Source organism: Suillus bovinus, assembly GCF_016758785.1.
Source record: "Suillus bovinus strain UH-Sbo-P2 chromosome Unknown EDB93scaffold_37, whole genome shotgun sequence".
NCBI lineage: Eukaryota > Fungi > Basidiomycota > Agaricomycetes > Boletales > Suillaceae > Suillus > Suillus bovinus.
Genome location: NW_024542093.1, coordinates 194,710 through 207,978, shown reverse-complemented (window position 1 = coordinate 207,978; position 13,269 = coordinate 194,710). Strand labels below are relative to the sequence as shown.

Below are 13,269 nucleotides of genomic sequence, written 5' to 3'. Positions count from 1 at the left end.
ACACCTGGCCAACATCCATCTATATGGCTCATGGGCAAACTGGCCAGGTAAGTTTATTCTATAGTACACGAAATGGCCTGTCTGGTCTGTAGCCTATGTAAAACCCATGCTGGCCATGCCACCTTTAGATTTATAACAGCCCGGCCGCCATCCCTCTACGTGGGCCATAGACATGTCGGCCAGGTCTAATAATTATCTACATTGAATGGCCAGCCATGCTCTTAGGCCACATAGCCAACGTGCTGGCCGGGTCAGTTTATAACATCCTGCCCACCATCCCTCTATGTGGGCAATAGGCATGTTGGCCAGGCCCAATAATTTTTTATACACCACACAGCAGCCGTCATTGCTCCACATGGCCCCACAGACAAGCTGGCCAGATTTGTTAATTCTAGCATATATTGGTAGTCTACATATATGACTAGTCCTTAAGTCCTGGCCATTAGCCTTCTATGTCACCTCAGGACATACAGGCCGAGCATTATCTATAGTCATAGGTAGATATGTAGATTAGCAAATCCACATATTATATATGTAAGTAGGATATTGACTGAATGGCCACCCTAATATCACCCTCTGTAAATGTTAGGCTGGCCCGAACATTATCCAATAAGCTCATCCTGTACTAATATACTATACAATCTGGCCAGCACAGGTTCTGCATATTGTATAGTGATTGCAATATGCTTGTGAATGCTATTACTAGAATTCCTAGACAGACTGGCCAGCACTGATCCTATGTCTACCGGCCGGTGACTGGCTGGCATGGATTCTACAGCCTTTTTGCATGTCCGGAGCCAGGGTTCTACGTAGTAACATGACTGAAATATGTGGCCATAGCCCTGCAGATTCTGTTAGAGAGGATCAACGACCTCGCCCAAGCGAGCAACACCGTCCTGCAAGTGCCTCTATTCACCACGATGACGAGGACCAGCCTCCACGTATCAAGCCGAAACCCAAGCCGAAACCTCGTCGTACTGCTCGCAATGAGCGTGAGTATTCAGTAGGTGAGCTCATGACTGAGCAGCAGTGGGGTATGATTGGGGTATGTCACTAGGTCTATTTTTTTTCACTCTGTTAATGTCATGATTAGGAGTCCCGGCCAGTAACTGCACCATCACCTCCACGCCCCTCATCCCCACTGTCAGATCTGACTGACAACAACAACTCCACTCCACCACCCCTCGCTCAGCCCTCAAAGCAAAAAGGAAGGAGGAAAACTACTACGGCTCCGGACGCCCCACGTCGAACTTCCGGTCGACGCAAGAATGGTTACTAGGACCATGAACTTTCTTGCTGTTTCATTCCCTATTGCTCGTTTTCGCTGCTTGTTGACCACTGCCATCGACTCGATCACGCTCTGGACTTTACTGTGACCCGGACTTCGTACAAATGATGTATTTTAGTACTATACACTAATGCATTGCCTCTCGAGGCCTTTCAAAGTACACTTAACACGCGTGATCTCGTAAAGCCTTCTATTGTATATAAACCTCGAGTGATCTAGCAAGGCCTAGTATACCCTTGCAAGCTTCCACAGCCTTAGCACCCTCGCAAGGTCAACCTACCTCGTACATCCTCGAAAAGCCATCCTAGATGCACTCTAAGAAGGCCATCCAAGACGGGGCTATTTCCTCGCAAGGTATCGCAGGCCTTCCAATATTCGCAAGGTCGTGTGTGGTCTTGTTAGGCCTTCCAAGGCCTCGTCAGGTTTGAGCACTTTTGCTGATGCTACATCCTTGGGAATCGCAGCTCACCTTCTTCATGCAGGAATTGCAGCTCGGGACCGGGAGGCGCTGCGCGCCTTCGCCCATAAGCTCAGTAGACCAATCACCTCGATCGTAGACATCACACCTTGTAAATACAACTAGCGGCAATGTCATTCGTGTTTCTTTTCGAGCCATGGAAACCGCGACCCAGCGACTCGCAAAGATAATCGAGTCCTGCTCTCTTCGCACATCGTAAGTTGTGTAGTTGATTCATAGTACGCTGTGCTCGTGGAGTCGGTTATTAACAATAGTCACCTGATTCCTGTCCTCGTCGGAGAAATTATGCTCGTCGCCAGAGTAATCCATGCCACGGAGTCGTGCCAGCATACTCTGGAACAAATGGTAACTCAACAAGCCTATGATGTCGTCCATGGCACGATCTTCCTGTGATACCCCATACCAGGCACAATGTACTATGTGTCCTTGAATACCTGGGAAGGCAACATCGACTATCGAGTCCGATCCTCCCTGACAAGTAACATTACGAATGCGAAGTACCCAGAAGGATAGCGGTGAATTCCTTTTGTTTGCTGCAAAAGCTTTACTCCTCAATCTACCAATTGGCATGTCTGTAACTAGAGACATACTACATGAATGAATATGAATATTGTTAACTCATGACCCCCGAGCTGATCTCTTATGACATGAACCATAGACGTCGACTTCATCAAGGAGTTACTGTTGACAGGTACCGGAAATTATGGCACATTCAAAGGAGCTGGGTTTGTTATCAAATTCTTTGTAAACTCGCCTGTGAACGATGGATGGTCTACATAACTGCAACCTACCACTGCTAGTCGTCTTTGCCTGGCGAAATGGGTAATTTGCCATCGTGGACGCATCCCTCAGGCCTCAGTCTGCACAATACCAGCGTGCAACACTAAGCAGCAACGCTGGAGTTCATTTACTACTGATGATCTTATCAGAATTCAAATTGGAAAATAAGTCGATCAGCGCGTCCTTGGCGCACGAGGCCACTGCATCTCACACTTCAATCAAAAGACTAGTACAGCTGCCTTAAAGAACTTCGAGTCAAAAGTAATCATATCGGTGCTGATGGTGGTGACGTCTCAAAACAGGAGCATCAAAGCGCCTGTAACGCCTACTCAACCTGCATGATTTTAAGGGTACAACCACGTCTCTGAAGAATTAGGTTTCGTTACGCGCTCTCATGAATGAGCAGCAACATTTGAGTTGCACTCAGTCTCTTCTCAGCACATGGTTCAGTCGAATAACAGTAAATTCAGAGTCGGTACTAAGTATAAACTTGACGGGGAATCAAAAAATCGGATGATACACTCGATATTGCAGCAATAAAAGCATCGTTACGTGGAACTGACAGGATTGATGTTAGCAGCTGAAAGGATGAATGATAAAGATTAATAACTCACACATCTCGGCAGCTCGACCAGTGTATTCCATGTACCATGCGGCTCAAGTCAAGTTCAGGATATCCTCTGGGTATAACCAATGAAGTACAAGGGTTATAAAATGCATGTCGGGAGGCAGGAGGTACCCAGAAAAGAAGCTGATGATCAGGTCCCGTGATCCATCCATCAGCCCGCAGAAAGAAAGGGGTTGAATTAGAATTATGATGAGAGGTGGGTTCGAGCAAGTCGGCGGGGTTGGACAGGACGTGTTCCAGGCTGGACGAGAAGCAGATGAGGTGATCGCTACAAGTGTTGGTCGGCATGATATGGCTTTCTTGGGCGGGAGATGTGGTGCTTCGATGCAGCGGAGATGTGGAAGAATCTGGCGCTCTGGACTCGAGGGATAGCTGACTTTTCACTGCACTCCACATTCGCACAGTCATATCCTGCGAACCAGACGCGATGCGAGTACCATTCGGTGAGAACGAGACTGAAAAAACTGGTCCAGTGTGCCCCTCCAAGGGCTCACCCAATGGCTGTCCCATCCCTGCATCCCACAGCTGCACAATGTTATCCCAAGAACCAGACGCGATGCGAGTACCATCTGGTGAGAACGAGACTGACAAAACTGTTTCAACGTGCCTCTTCAAGGGCTCACCCAATGGCTGTCCTGTCCCTGCACCCCACAGCCGCACAGTCATATCCTCCGAACCAGACGCGATGCGAGTACCATCTGGTGAGAACGAGACTGACCGAACTGATCCAGTGTGCCCCCTCAAGGCCTTACACAATGGCTGTCCTGTCCCCGCATCCCATAGCCGCACAGTCATATCCTGCGAACCGGACGCGATGCGAGTACCATCCGGTGAGAACGAGACTGACAAAACTGATGCAATGTGCCCCTCCAAGGGTTCACCTAATGGCTGTCCTGTCCCTACATCCCACAGCTGCACAGTCATATCCTCCGAACCAGACACTATGCGAGTACCATCCGGTGAGAATGAGACTGAAAAAACACCTCCAGTGTGCCCCTCCAAGGGCTCACCCAATGGCTGTCCTGTCCTTGCATCCCATAGCCGCACAGTGTTATCCCAAGAACCAGACGCGATGCGAGTACCATCCGGTGAGAACGAGACTGACAAAACTGGTCCAGTGTGCCCCTCCAAGGGCTTACCCAATGACTGTCCTGTCCCTGCATCCCACAGCCGCACAGTCATATCCTCCGAACCAGACGCGATGCGAGTACCATCTGGTGAGAACGAGACTGACCGAACTGATCCAGTGTGCCCCCTCAAGGCCTTACACAATGGCTGTCCTGTCCCCGCATCCCATAGCCGCACAGTCATATCCTGCGAACCGGACGCGATGCGAGTACCATCCGGTGAGAACGAGACTGACAAAACTGATGCAATGTGCCCCTCCAAGGGTTCACCTAATGGCTGTCCTGTCCCTACATCCCACAGCTGCACAGTCATATCCTCCGAACCAGACACTATGCGAGTACCATCCGGTGAGAATGAGACTGAAAAAACACCTCCAGTGTGCCCCTCCAAGGGCTCACCCAATGGCTGTCCTGTCCTTGCATCCCATAGCCGCACAGTGTTATCCCAAGAACCAGACGCGATGCGAGTACCATCCGGTGAGAACGAGACTGACAAAACTGGTCCAGTGTGCCCCTCCAAGGGCTTACCCAATGACTGTCCTGTCCCTGCATCCCACAGCCGCACAGTCATATCCTCCGAACCAGACGCGATGCGAGTACCATCCGGTGAGAACGAGATTGACGAAACTGCTCCAGTGTGCCCCTCCAAGGGCTCACCCAATGGCTGTCCTGTCCTTGCATCCCACAGCCGCACAGTGTTATCTGAAGAACCAGACGCGATGCGAGTACCATCCAGTGAGAACGAGACTGACCAAACTGGTCCAGTGTGCCCCTCCAAGGGCTCACCCAATGGCTGTCCTGTCCCTGCATCCCACAGCTGCACAGTTTTATCCAAAGAACCAGATGCGATGCGAGTACCATCCGGTGAGAACGAGACTGACAAAACTGCTTTAGTGTGCCCCTCCAAGGGTTCACCAAATGGCTGTCCCGTCCCTGCATCCCACAGCCGCACAGTTTTATCCGAAGAACCAGACGCGATGCGAGTACCATCCGGTGAGAATGACACTGAGTTGACTTCGTCGTTGTGCCCATTAATGACGGCCTGAACAACTGTCCAGTTCAAATCGCGGCCGAACACAAGACGAAGGTTATTCGGAAATCCTGTCGTAAATTTAGTAGCAATGGTGGAGTTGATGGGCGAGAATGGAAGCGCTGATAAATACAGATGCGGTGTGCTGTGTAAAATCATGCCACCAAACACTTGAATGAATCTTTGTACGTCCATCGTGGCGGACTGCAAATCTTCATATCCAGAGTGGCCCTGTATTTATCTATAAGCTGTTCGTACTACACTGTCTCGGAGGCATGTGCTCACCTTCAGCCACTTGGCAACGAGTGGAAGCACAGTAACTGCACCACTGATTGCATTGAGAAGTCCGAGTGCTTCAATCCAGAACATCAATCGTTCGTCATCGAAGAATGACTTGATCGCATTTGCGAGCTCATCGTCGAAGTCCGTTTTTTGAACATGGGTAGCCCAAAATCGACAGGAATAGGAGAGATGTGGGGAAATGGATGCTTTGACTCGTTGAGGCAGCCCCGTATCTTTGGAATTAGGGAGGTACGACGACTTCAAATCACAGATATTGAAGCAAAGGCCGTGTTCCATCACTCGTAGTGATGCAAATGCAAGGTCACGTTGGACGTTAGATACCTCGACGTAAAAGTCTCCGCTGTATGACTTCTCTGTCAGGAAGTCGTAGAAAGATGCGTGAAGAGGTCGGACGGGAGTGCATGAGTCGCTGGTGCCACTGAGGAGGGACCCCATACTTTTAATAATGTCCATGCTGTCATCCTTGCTTCGGTCTAGAAAGTAGCTCCGCATGATATTAAGGGAATCGAGCGGGAGTGGCTCGGCTGTGCCAAGTATCTGTCCCATCATGGACCGAAACCCTGCTAATGCTTCTTCGTACTCGTCGTCATCATATTGATTCCTGTTCATGATTTCTTTTAAAATCATCAGATACATGTCGTGCAAGAGGCTTTTCTGCTTTTTGGTACTGCGGTTCACGAGGGCATTGAAGCGAGGCGTTCGGCGTACACCCGGAGGGGTGTCTTTGATGTATTCACAGGCGAGACGCGCCCACTCGAAGAGTCCATCAGCTTTTTCAGCAAGCATTGCAGAATGGCTGTCCCGAAATTCTGATACCGCTTTCAGCTCCTCAGTTACAAAGGCGCGAATGTCGCGCTTTGCGACTTCTGGTGGAATAGCGTCCATGGACAACCGTAGAATATGATCGACGCCTTCAAACTCCATTTCGATATCATGAAGTGGGCGAGAGGTGACGAGAATCCGAAAGTTAGAAGGGAGTTCGGTGATTTGGGGAAGTCCTCTGTCCTGAAGTCTACCTGCAAGTATGCGGAGGATGTTGCGCCGCGTCTCCGATCCACCACTCTCATCCAATGCTTCGATCACAATCAAGACAGGCCCTACGCTTGACGCAGAGAACTTCTTTAGCGGTTCCATGAGAAGGTCGCGCCACTGCTGAAGAATATCTGTCGTTTTCTTGAGTGAGTTTGCATCCTTGACCGCATCCGCTAATGCTCGCTTCATTGCTGGATCACGATCAGCAAGGTCACGCGCGATGGTGGAGAAAATCTTTTCATGGCGACGGTCTGCTTCTCTGCGGCGATCAAAACAAAAACATGAGCCAAGGCCTCCCGTTTCCTTAAACCAGTTGGCAATCGTGTGAGCGATGGCTGATTTGCCCTTGCCTGCGGGACCAGACAGCCACATTACGGGCGAAACAGAATCTCCACTACTGATCCACTCGATGATCTGGGAGAGAATTTCCTTGCGAGTGCCTGGCAGACATTGCTTCGTAATATCCAGTCCTGCGCCCCCTGCATAAACCATGCCACTGAGATCGAGTGTTTCACCTTTAAGGGTATGAGTACATGTAAAACCAGAGCCACGTATAAATGCGCACCCGCAGAGTGGATAAAGACAGTTACGTCCCGATGAGCTTGATCCCGAAATCGCTGCATAAGGCCATCCAAGACGTCGTTGTACTGTGTGATGATAACATCCGTTTCCGCCATGATGTTTTTACTGAATCTCTTCCCTATTATCATAACAAGTATCAGATTCATGTGTGAATGCGAAAGTCCGACGACTAACAGAAGCTCTTCGTCTCTGAGTAATCCCTGATAAAACGGGCACACTCGAGAGTCTGCTGAGCGATCTTTCTGACGACATCGCTCATCGATTCAACCTTGAAAAGATTATCGTCTTGAATAATGAAGCCATAGACTTGATCTAATTTCTGGAGAAGGCGTTGTACCGATTCGTCGCGCTCCGCTTGAGCAAGAATAATCTAACCATAACTTCTGAGCGGGAGGCAGATCTCCGAGCAACATAGAACGTACTTTGGCTGCAGCAGAAAGTACGCCCAACGACATCTTTGCGTATGGATGCACCTATAACTTGATTAGTTCACTACCAACTAAGGAGAGCTACCCATACATTTGCGATCTTTTCAATGGCAGTGTCGAAAATTTTCAGGGGTTGGAGGTATGTGGTGCTGAAATTATCTGCAGCAGTGAGACTTGCTGAGGCATTGCTGGCGGCGGATGTCGCAGACTGCGCAGGTCCCCCGAGTGTTCTCATGTGTTCTAAAGCCTCATGGGCAGCCTGAAGTTCAGCATCAGTTGATGCGGAACGACGTGTTTCCTTTGCGCTAGGCGGGGCGGCAAGAACCTTGATACGATCAACAAAAATTAGAGACGAAAATCAGATAACGTGGTACAAGTACCTCCGAAGCAGGTTCTCCGGATGACCCTTGGTTGATGCAGACACTGGGAATTTCAGATGAAGCAGGATGTTTGTCACCGGTGGAAGGATGCAGGTATGACGTGTCCTAGGCGCCTCTGATAAAAAAAAAACTTGATTGGAATTTCAATTTCGAGTACGTACCTCGACATTCTGATTCGATGAAGAACCTTGATCAACATTCTGGACCGCAGGAATGCGGTTGCGGGAACGCTTGAAAGGTTTCTGCACGATGTCAGCCATATTCAAAATCAGGTAACCCAGCTGTCTACTTACAGAGAATTTCTTGGTGAAGCCTTTTGAAATTTTCTGAATAGTCTGCTGGACTTGACCACGAGGTCGACTCTGGACGAAGAAAGCGTCAGATCCGACGATGAATTTCACAAGTGCTCATCCATAGTGAGTGAGCCCTCAAGTCGGACTACATACCGAGCTTTCATGAACGGTTGCTTCGCAGGCTTCTGGAGGATGATCTGGCCTATGGTCTTCACTCATCATGAATTACTGTGAACGAAATGGGGTGCAAGTAGTCGGTGGGAGAGAAATGAGGAAACCTCTTGCACGATATAAATACCCTCAGTGACCAAAAGCATAGCCAACATGTCACGGTTAACTTGATTCTTGAAGCGCTGATCATAATTAGCATTCGCTATGAGTCGATTTCCGAAGGAAGAAGGTAAAGCCTTGAAGCTTGAAGAGGCATAGACAATCCTATCACAGAAACGACGCATACGACCGAAATGAATTGACATAACGATGATGCAGCAATGATCGATTGATTCACAAGCCCGGCACACGAGATATGCACATACATGCAATTATGTACTACTAAATGCAAGATTCTTGTTCGATCCACGTTAAACAGAATGTTCAGAGCGGGTAAGTAGTACTAGTAATTAACACTACTTACATCAATCAAAGTCTCTTTTTCATGGGTGGCCCATCACCAGGTCGGAACGGTCCACGTCGATGACAACCAGATCATATCAAATCATCCACTGGCAAGAAGTCGAGCTTAGACTATAGAGTAGCAACTCTCTAGAAGCGATTCGGAAGTTTCAAACGTTTTTTTGAACTTGGCTCGGGTTTTGTTCCCACGGAGCGCTTACAAGTGGCGCGTCAAATTTAGAATCCCGGACGCCATCCGGAATTCAGAGTCCTATGGTGCGAACTCCGCAATCTGCTACCTGCATTAACCATATCAATTGTTCGCTGCCTCCGTCGTATCGTTGCAGCTGGCCACCATTATCATATCTGCTAATAATAGTGTTGATGGGTCTCACCAGTACCCGGCGGATCCTCAAGCTCATACTCAAACCCAAACCTGTCGGTGCTTTCAAGTTGATGTTTATATACTTTGACTTCAGTATGGTGCAGTCCTTTGAGATAACACCTTCACCTCCAGATCCCCTGTTCAAGCTCCCACAAGATAGACCTGGTGATGATCAGCCGAAAGATACCCAACTATTCCACTAATTCGATTCCTATGATCTAGACAGAGTCCTTTGGACCACATCGCCCAGCTCGGCGACCAGAAAATCGCAGTCGCATGGCCAAGAGGCATCATTCACGGTAACAAACAATTTAATTTTCTATCGTAAGACCTGTCTTCAACTAAGTCGTGCATGACCATTGATGCAGTTTTCTTCCTTTAACATTGGAGACGAACATGATGTTAGATTTAATGATATTCTCGCTGATCATTGTTTCCCGCTCTTGAGCCGCATTAGATCAAATGGCTACTCTCAGGCGTGTCCGAAGTCTCATCAGGTACGCATACATCCTACCTTCTGTCTAAGTTTTGGTCACCATCCATGTCTTATGACTCAAGGAGAGTGCGGTGAGCTACAAGAATGTATCGCTGGGAAATCCAAGACAAATTTATGTTGTATAGGTACACGATACAAGTCCCACACCCGCGCCTCGACATAGACTGAGGCGCGTAAGGAGACAATTTTCTTTCAAGGTAAGTCGGTCTTCAGCGATGTTCAAAGCACGAGCGTTAAATACCCGCTAAGAACCACGATCACGACTTCTATGTGCTAAACACAAAACACACATCGGATGACAAGCAGTTTTCTGACAACATTCCGTTTCAATTCCCAACTCCATTCCCCGAGACTGTCTTGAATCCAGACCAACCAGTATGTTAATGCGCCGGCCACTGACTATGCCTGACCATCTTAGTTACAGGAGACAACGCTCAAGCATTCGAGCAAAGATCTTTCCCCCATCACCGAAGACAGAGAAACTTTTGCGAGCCCTGGTTCTCTCTCCACGATGTTCGATAGTTCTATGGATCCGTTTGCTGTCTCTGATTCGCGAAGCACCGGAAAATTATCTACAGAGAGCTCTACCAACATTCCCGCTGAGACAGCCAACTACTTCACATCTCAAGAGTATAGATTCCTGTTCCCTGTCCTTGTCTTCACTAACGCCAAGTGTTATTCTATGTAATGATTAGGCCATCATTTTCCTCAGGACAGCGAGAGATCTATCCTGCCCGGTCATCTCCCAAGCTGAATTCTGCCAATCACTCTACGTCAACTGCGCAGTGGTCTCCGGTTTCCCCACTGGTTTTCGCCGACATGTCTTCCTTCCCAGGACAACCACCGAACCTTGACGCGAGCCACGATATTGATCTCTCGGATCTTTCCGCGTGTAAAGGTAATGCCATCATCACGTTCGACTCGTGCGCACGCAGCTCCTCTAATGTCTCCGCAGCTGTGACCGAAAAGGGAGGGAAAAGACTCAGGCTAGATGCATTAGACGCACAACTCTCCAACAAGAACCCGGCCAGAAACGTCGACTCCCGTGGCTGCACTTCTGGAATTTCGACAGCGAACTCTATCAAAGCGCCAATCATAGACACAGTTTTATCCAGACCTAGCGTTCCTCGGGCATCACCATCGAAACGAATTTGGTCAAGACTGCGGCGTGCTGTAACAGTGACCTTTGCGAAGAGGAGTGACATAACGGGCGTTAAAGATTCAGGTGGTCGCGAACAAAGCTCTCGTACTACTACTCAAAGGATGTTCGCGCCACTTCTCATTTCTAAAGCAAGTTTCGTCCGTAATCAAGACGCAACCAGGCCGAGAAGGCGGCTCACCAAACCAGCACATCCGGCAACCACTTCCGTTGTCCTTGACTCCAAGCCCAGTGTTTCTTCACCACAGAAGCGTACCTCCAAGCGTTCGCGCCTATCGAATCGTACAGACATTGACTTCGCAACTATTTTCTCGCCTTCATTTGCACTGCCAGAGTAAATTACCTTCATGATTGTCTTTTCATCCTGTAAACAAAGCCTCCCGCATAATGATTTTCTGTCCGTTCTTATTGCAACGGTTTTTGTATCAAGATTCTGTGGTGGGCACATTCGATATGTGCGCAAGAATTCAATGTATAGTAGAGTTGTCCCACCAGTGTTATAGTTCCAGTGAAATTTTGTGTGTTGGTGTGCTAAGAGGCTGAGGATTCTGGTCCTGAATCGCGCAAATCAGTCCATCAAACGCGTCAATCACGTGCACGCAGTTGTCAACACGCGTTCTGGAGAGGGTCCAGGTTTTTGCTTAGCGACGACCTGAAGACAGATGGCGAACATGCGCCGTGTACAGAGTGTGCGCAACTACGGAAAAACACCTCTTGCACTAGCTACAGATGATCTCGGCATTCTTCGTGAGGGCGACGAGCCTTCTATCGAAGATGTATTGCGACGGCAGCTCCTAGACAAAGATCGCGAGAATGATAAGGTCAGCTTAATCAATCATGGGCGACGATCTGTGCAGCTCAAATAAACTGACTCGGACTTATTTAAGCTTCAATCGACGATATTGACTCTACAACAACAACTTGCTTTGCGGCCACCCATAGAAAGGATCCAGGAGCTGGAGAAGGAATATAAAAATCTGGATTTGATTCTGCAGGGAACTCAGAGAGAGAATGAAAGGTGCATGGCAGAACTGGACAGGTGCGTACACATGCTGCGTGTCTATTATTCACTCCAGACGGTATGTTGTCATAGGGTGAAGACAAGGGAGAAAATGTTGGAGCAAGCCTTGGCCAAATTCGCGGGCGAGAATTGGCAGGTATACACTCCTATTAGATCTCATGAATCGTATACATCTGATATGCCTTCAGAGTGTGCTCGACATCGCGCCACCTTCGTCGACATTCGCCGCTCGTGCTGTCATGGGGTCCGTCTTCCGAGGGACGCCAACACCCCAGTCGGGCAATCCTGATTTATCTACTTCTTCGCCTGTCTCTCAAGCAGTGGTTGAATCTACGTTAACGCAGGTAGAACAGATCCGCCTCCTCGTCCTTGGCATGGAGCAGCGCTTGCAGACCAGGGAGGAGAAACTCGCAAAGACAATCGAGCATGCTGAAGCGCAAGAAATCAAGTGCGATGCGCTTAAGAAGGAGGTGATCGCCACAAAAGTGGCTCCATAATCTACGTTGCGTGTCTTTTTCCGCGTTTCCTTTCCTTTTTTTTTTTCCTTTGCATGTCTGTACCATAGCACTCGGAGCATCATTCCCGCATATCCATCTGTATGTTTTACCATTCAGCCTCTATACACGAAATTACTGGTTTTGATGATCTTACCTGACGATCCTCTGCAAATTTTAGAGTTATGCTGACGTGGCGATCCTTATCGTCGTTCGCGTGTCACAGGATCCTATCCCAAAGATCCTGGAATATTTCATACCATCTTTCGAGCGATGGAGACCCTCCTGAACATGTTGATTTTATGACTGTCTACAACCGCTTCAAGTATATATTATTTCCTTCATCGCATACACAACAAGTGCGTGTTTAAAGCGAGAAAAAGTCCTCTAATCAAAAGCTCAGAGCGACCAGCAACTTCATTTCATGACACTGTTCTGTATTTGGAGGGTCTATCGCAGACACCTGACATCTGGATACTCTGGCTTCCCATCCCTGTGAAGCAAGAAAGGAGATCGGACTATCATGAGACGCTCGCCGCCTGCTGAGTCAAGTATCCCTGTGACATCATTGCAGGGTTGGGTGGTCGTGTAGCTTACTGGAATCACTCGCTGGTATGTAGCTATTCACTGCGATCTAAACCTGCTGATCCTCGTGACCAATCTTTGGAAGAAAAATAGATTGTCTGAACCTTGTTACGAATCCTTCAAAGGGAAATAGATTTTTTTTGAAAACGTTCCCAATTGACATGAGGG

At 48.5% G+C, this 13,269-nt stretch overlaps 5 protein-coding genes across 5 annotated transcripts; 3 read left to right on the top strand and 2 right to left on the bottom strand.

Moving 5' to 3' along the window:
- Positions 1-817: 817 nt before the first annotated feature.
- EDB93DRAFT_1251560 (uncharacterized protein) lies at positions 818-1,279 on the top strand (the record flags this gene model as incomplete). The annotated part of the gene is made up of 2 exons (XM_041453172.1): positions 818-1,045; positions 1,094-1,279. The coding sequence occupies 2 exons, from the start codon at positions 818-820 to the stop codon at positions 1,277-1,279; spliced, it is 414 nt and encodes a 137-aa protein (XP_041306573.1).
- Positions 1,280-2,988: 1,709 nt separating this feature from the next.
- EDB93DRAFT_1152786 (uncharacterized protein) lies at positions 2,989-3,840 on the bottom strand (the record flags this gene model as incomplete). The annotated part of the gene is made up of 3 exons (XM_041449764.1): positions 2,989-3,104; positions 3,157-3,699; positions 3,835-3,840. The coding sequence occupies 2 exons, from the start codon at positions 3,838-3,840 to the stop codon at positions 3,157-3,159; spliced, it is 549 nt and encodes a 182-aa protein (XP_041306572.1). The 3' UTR covers positions 2,989-3,104.
- Positions 3,841-7,417: 3,577 nt separating this feature from the next.
- On the bottom strand, positions 7,418-8,780 carry EDB93DRAFT_1337981 (uncharacterized protein; the record flags this gene model as incomplete). The annotated part of the gene is made up of 7 exons (XM_041455378.1): positions 8,503-8,780; positions 8,350-8,418; positions 8,218-8,298; positions 8,057-8,161; positions 7,768-8,001; positions 7,671-7,721; positions 7,418-7,618 (listed from the first exon to the last, which is right to left on the bottom strand). The coding sequence occupies exons 1-7, from the start codon at positions 8,569-8,571 to the stop codon at positions 7,418-7,420; spliced, it is 810 nt and encodes a 269-aa protein (XP_041306571.1). The 5' UTR covers positions 8,572-8,780.
- A 476-nt stretch (positions 8,781-9,256) lies between these two features.
- On the top strand, positions 9,257-11,494 carry EDB93DRAFT_1152750 (uncharacterized protein). Its single transcript, XM_041449763.1, has 8 exons — positions 9,257-9,511; positions 9,569-9,670; positions 9,737-9,843; positions 9,905-9,913; positions 9,968-10,039; positions 10,092-10,217; positions 10,261-10,472; positions 10,538-11,494. Exons 1-8 carry the CDS (start codon positions 9,346-9,348, stop codon positions 11,337-11,339), a joined length of 1,596 nt encoding a protein of 531 aa, XP_041306570.1. The 5' UTR covers positions 9,257-9,345; the 3' UTR covers positions 11,340-11,494.
- Positions 11,495-11,578: 84 nt separating this feature from the next.
- EDB93DRAFT_1152746 (uncharacterized protein) lies at positions 11,579-12,841 on the top strand. Its single transcript, XM_041449762.1, has 5 exons — positions 11,579-11,822; positions 11,889-12,040; positions 12,095-12,158; positions 12,211-12,618; positions 12,698-12,841. Exons 1-4 carry the CDS (start codon positions 11,664-11,666, stop codon positions 12,517-12,519), a joined length of 684 nt encoding a protein of 227 aa, XP_041306569.1. The 5' UTR covers positions 11,579-11,663; the 3' UTR covers positions 12,520-12,618; positions 12,698-12,841.
- The last annotated feature ends 428 nt before the right edge of the window (positions 12,842-13,269 follow it).

Coding starts and splice junctions, on each gene's coding strand:
- EDB93DRAFT_1152750 (XM_041449763.1), top strand. CDS start 9,346: ATGGGTCTCACCAGTACCCGGCGGATCCTCAAGCTCATACTCAAACCC. Junction 9,671..9,736: donor AAACAATTTAATTTTCTATC/GTAAGACCTGTC, acceptor TTAACATTGGAG/ACGAACATGATGTTAGATTT. Junction 10,473..10,537: donor AACTACTTCACATCTCAAGA/GTATAGATTCCT, acceptor TGTAATGATTAG/GCCATCATTTTCCTCAGGAC.
- EDB93DRAFT_1152746 (XM_041449762.1), top strand. CDS start 11,664: ATGGCGAACATGCGCCGTGTACAGAGTGTGCGCAACTACGGAAAAACA. Junction 12,041..12,094: donor TGCATGGCAGAACTGGACAG/GTGCGTACACAT, acceptor ATGTTGTCATAG/GGTGAAGACAAGGGAGAAAA. Junction 12,159..12,210: donor TCGCGGGCGAGAATTGGCAG/GTATACACTCCT, acceptor ATATGCCTTCAG/AGTGTGCTCGACATCGCGCC.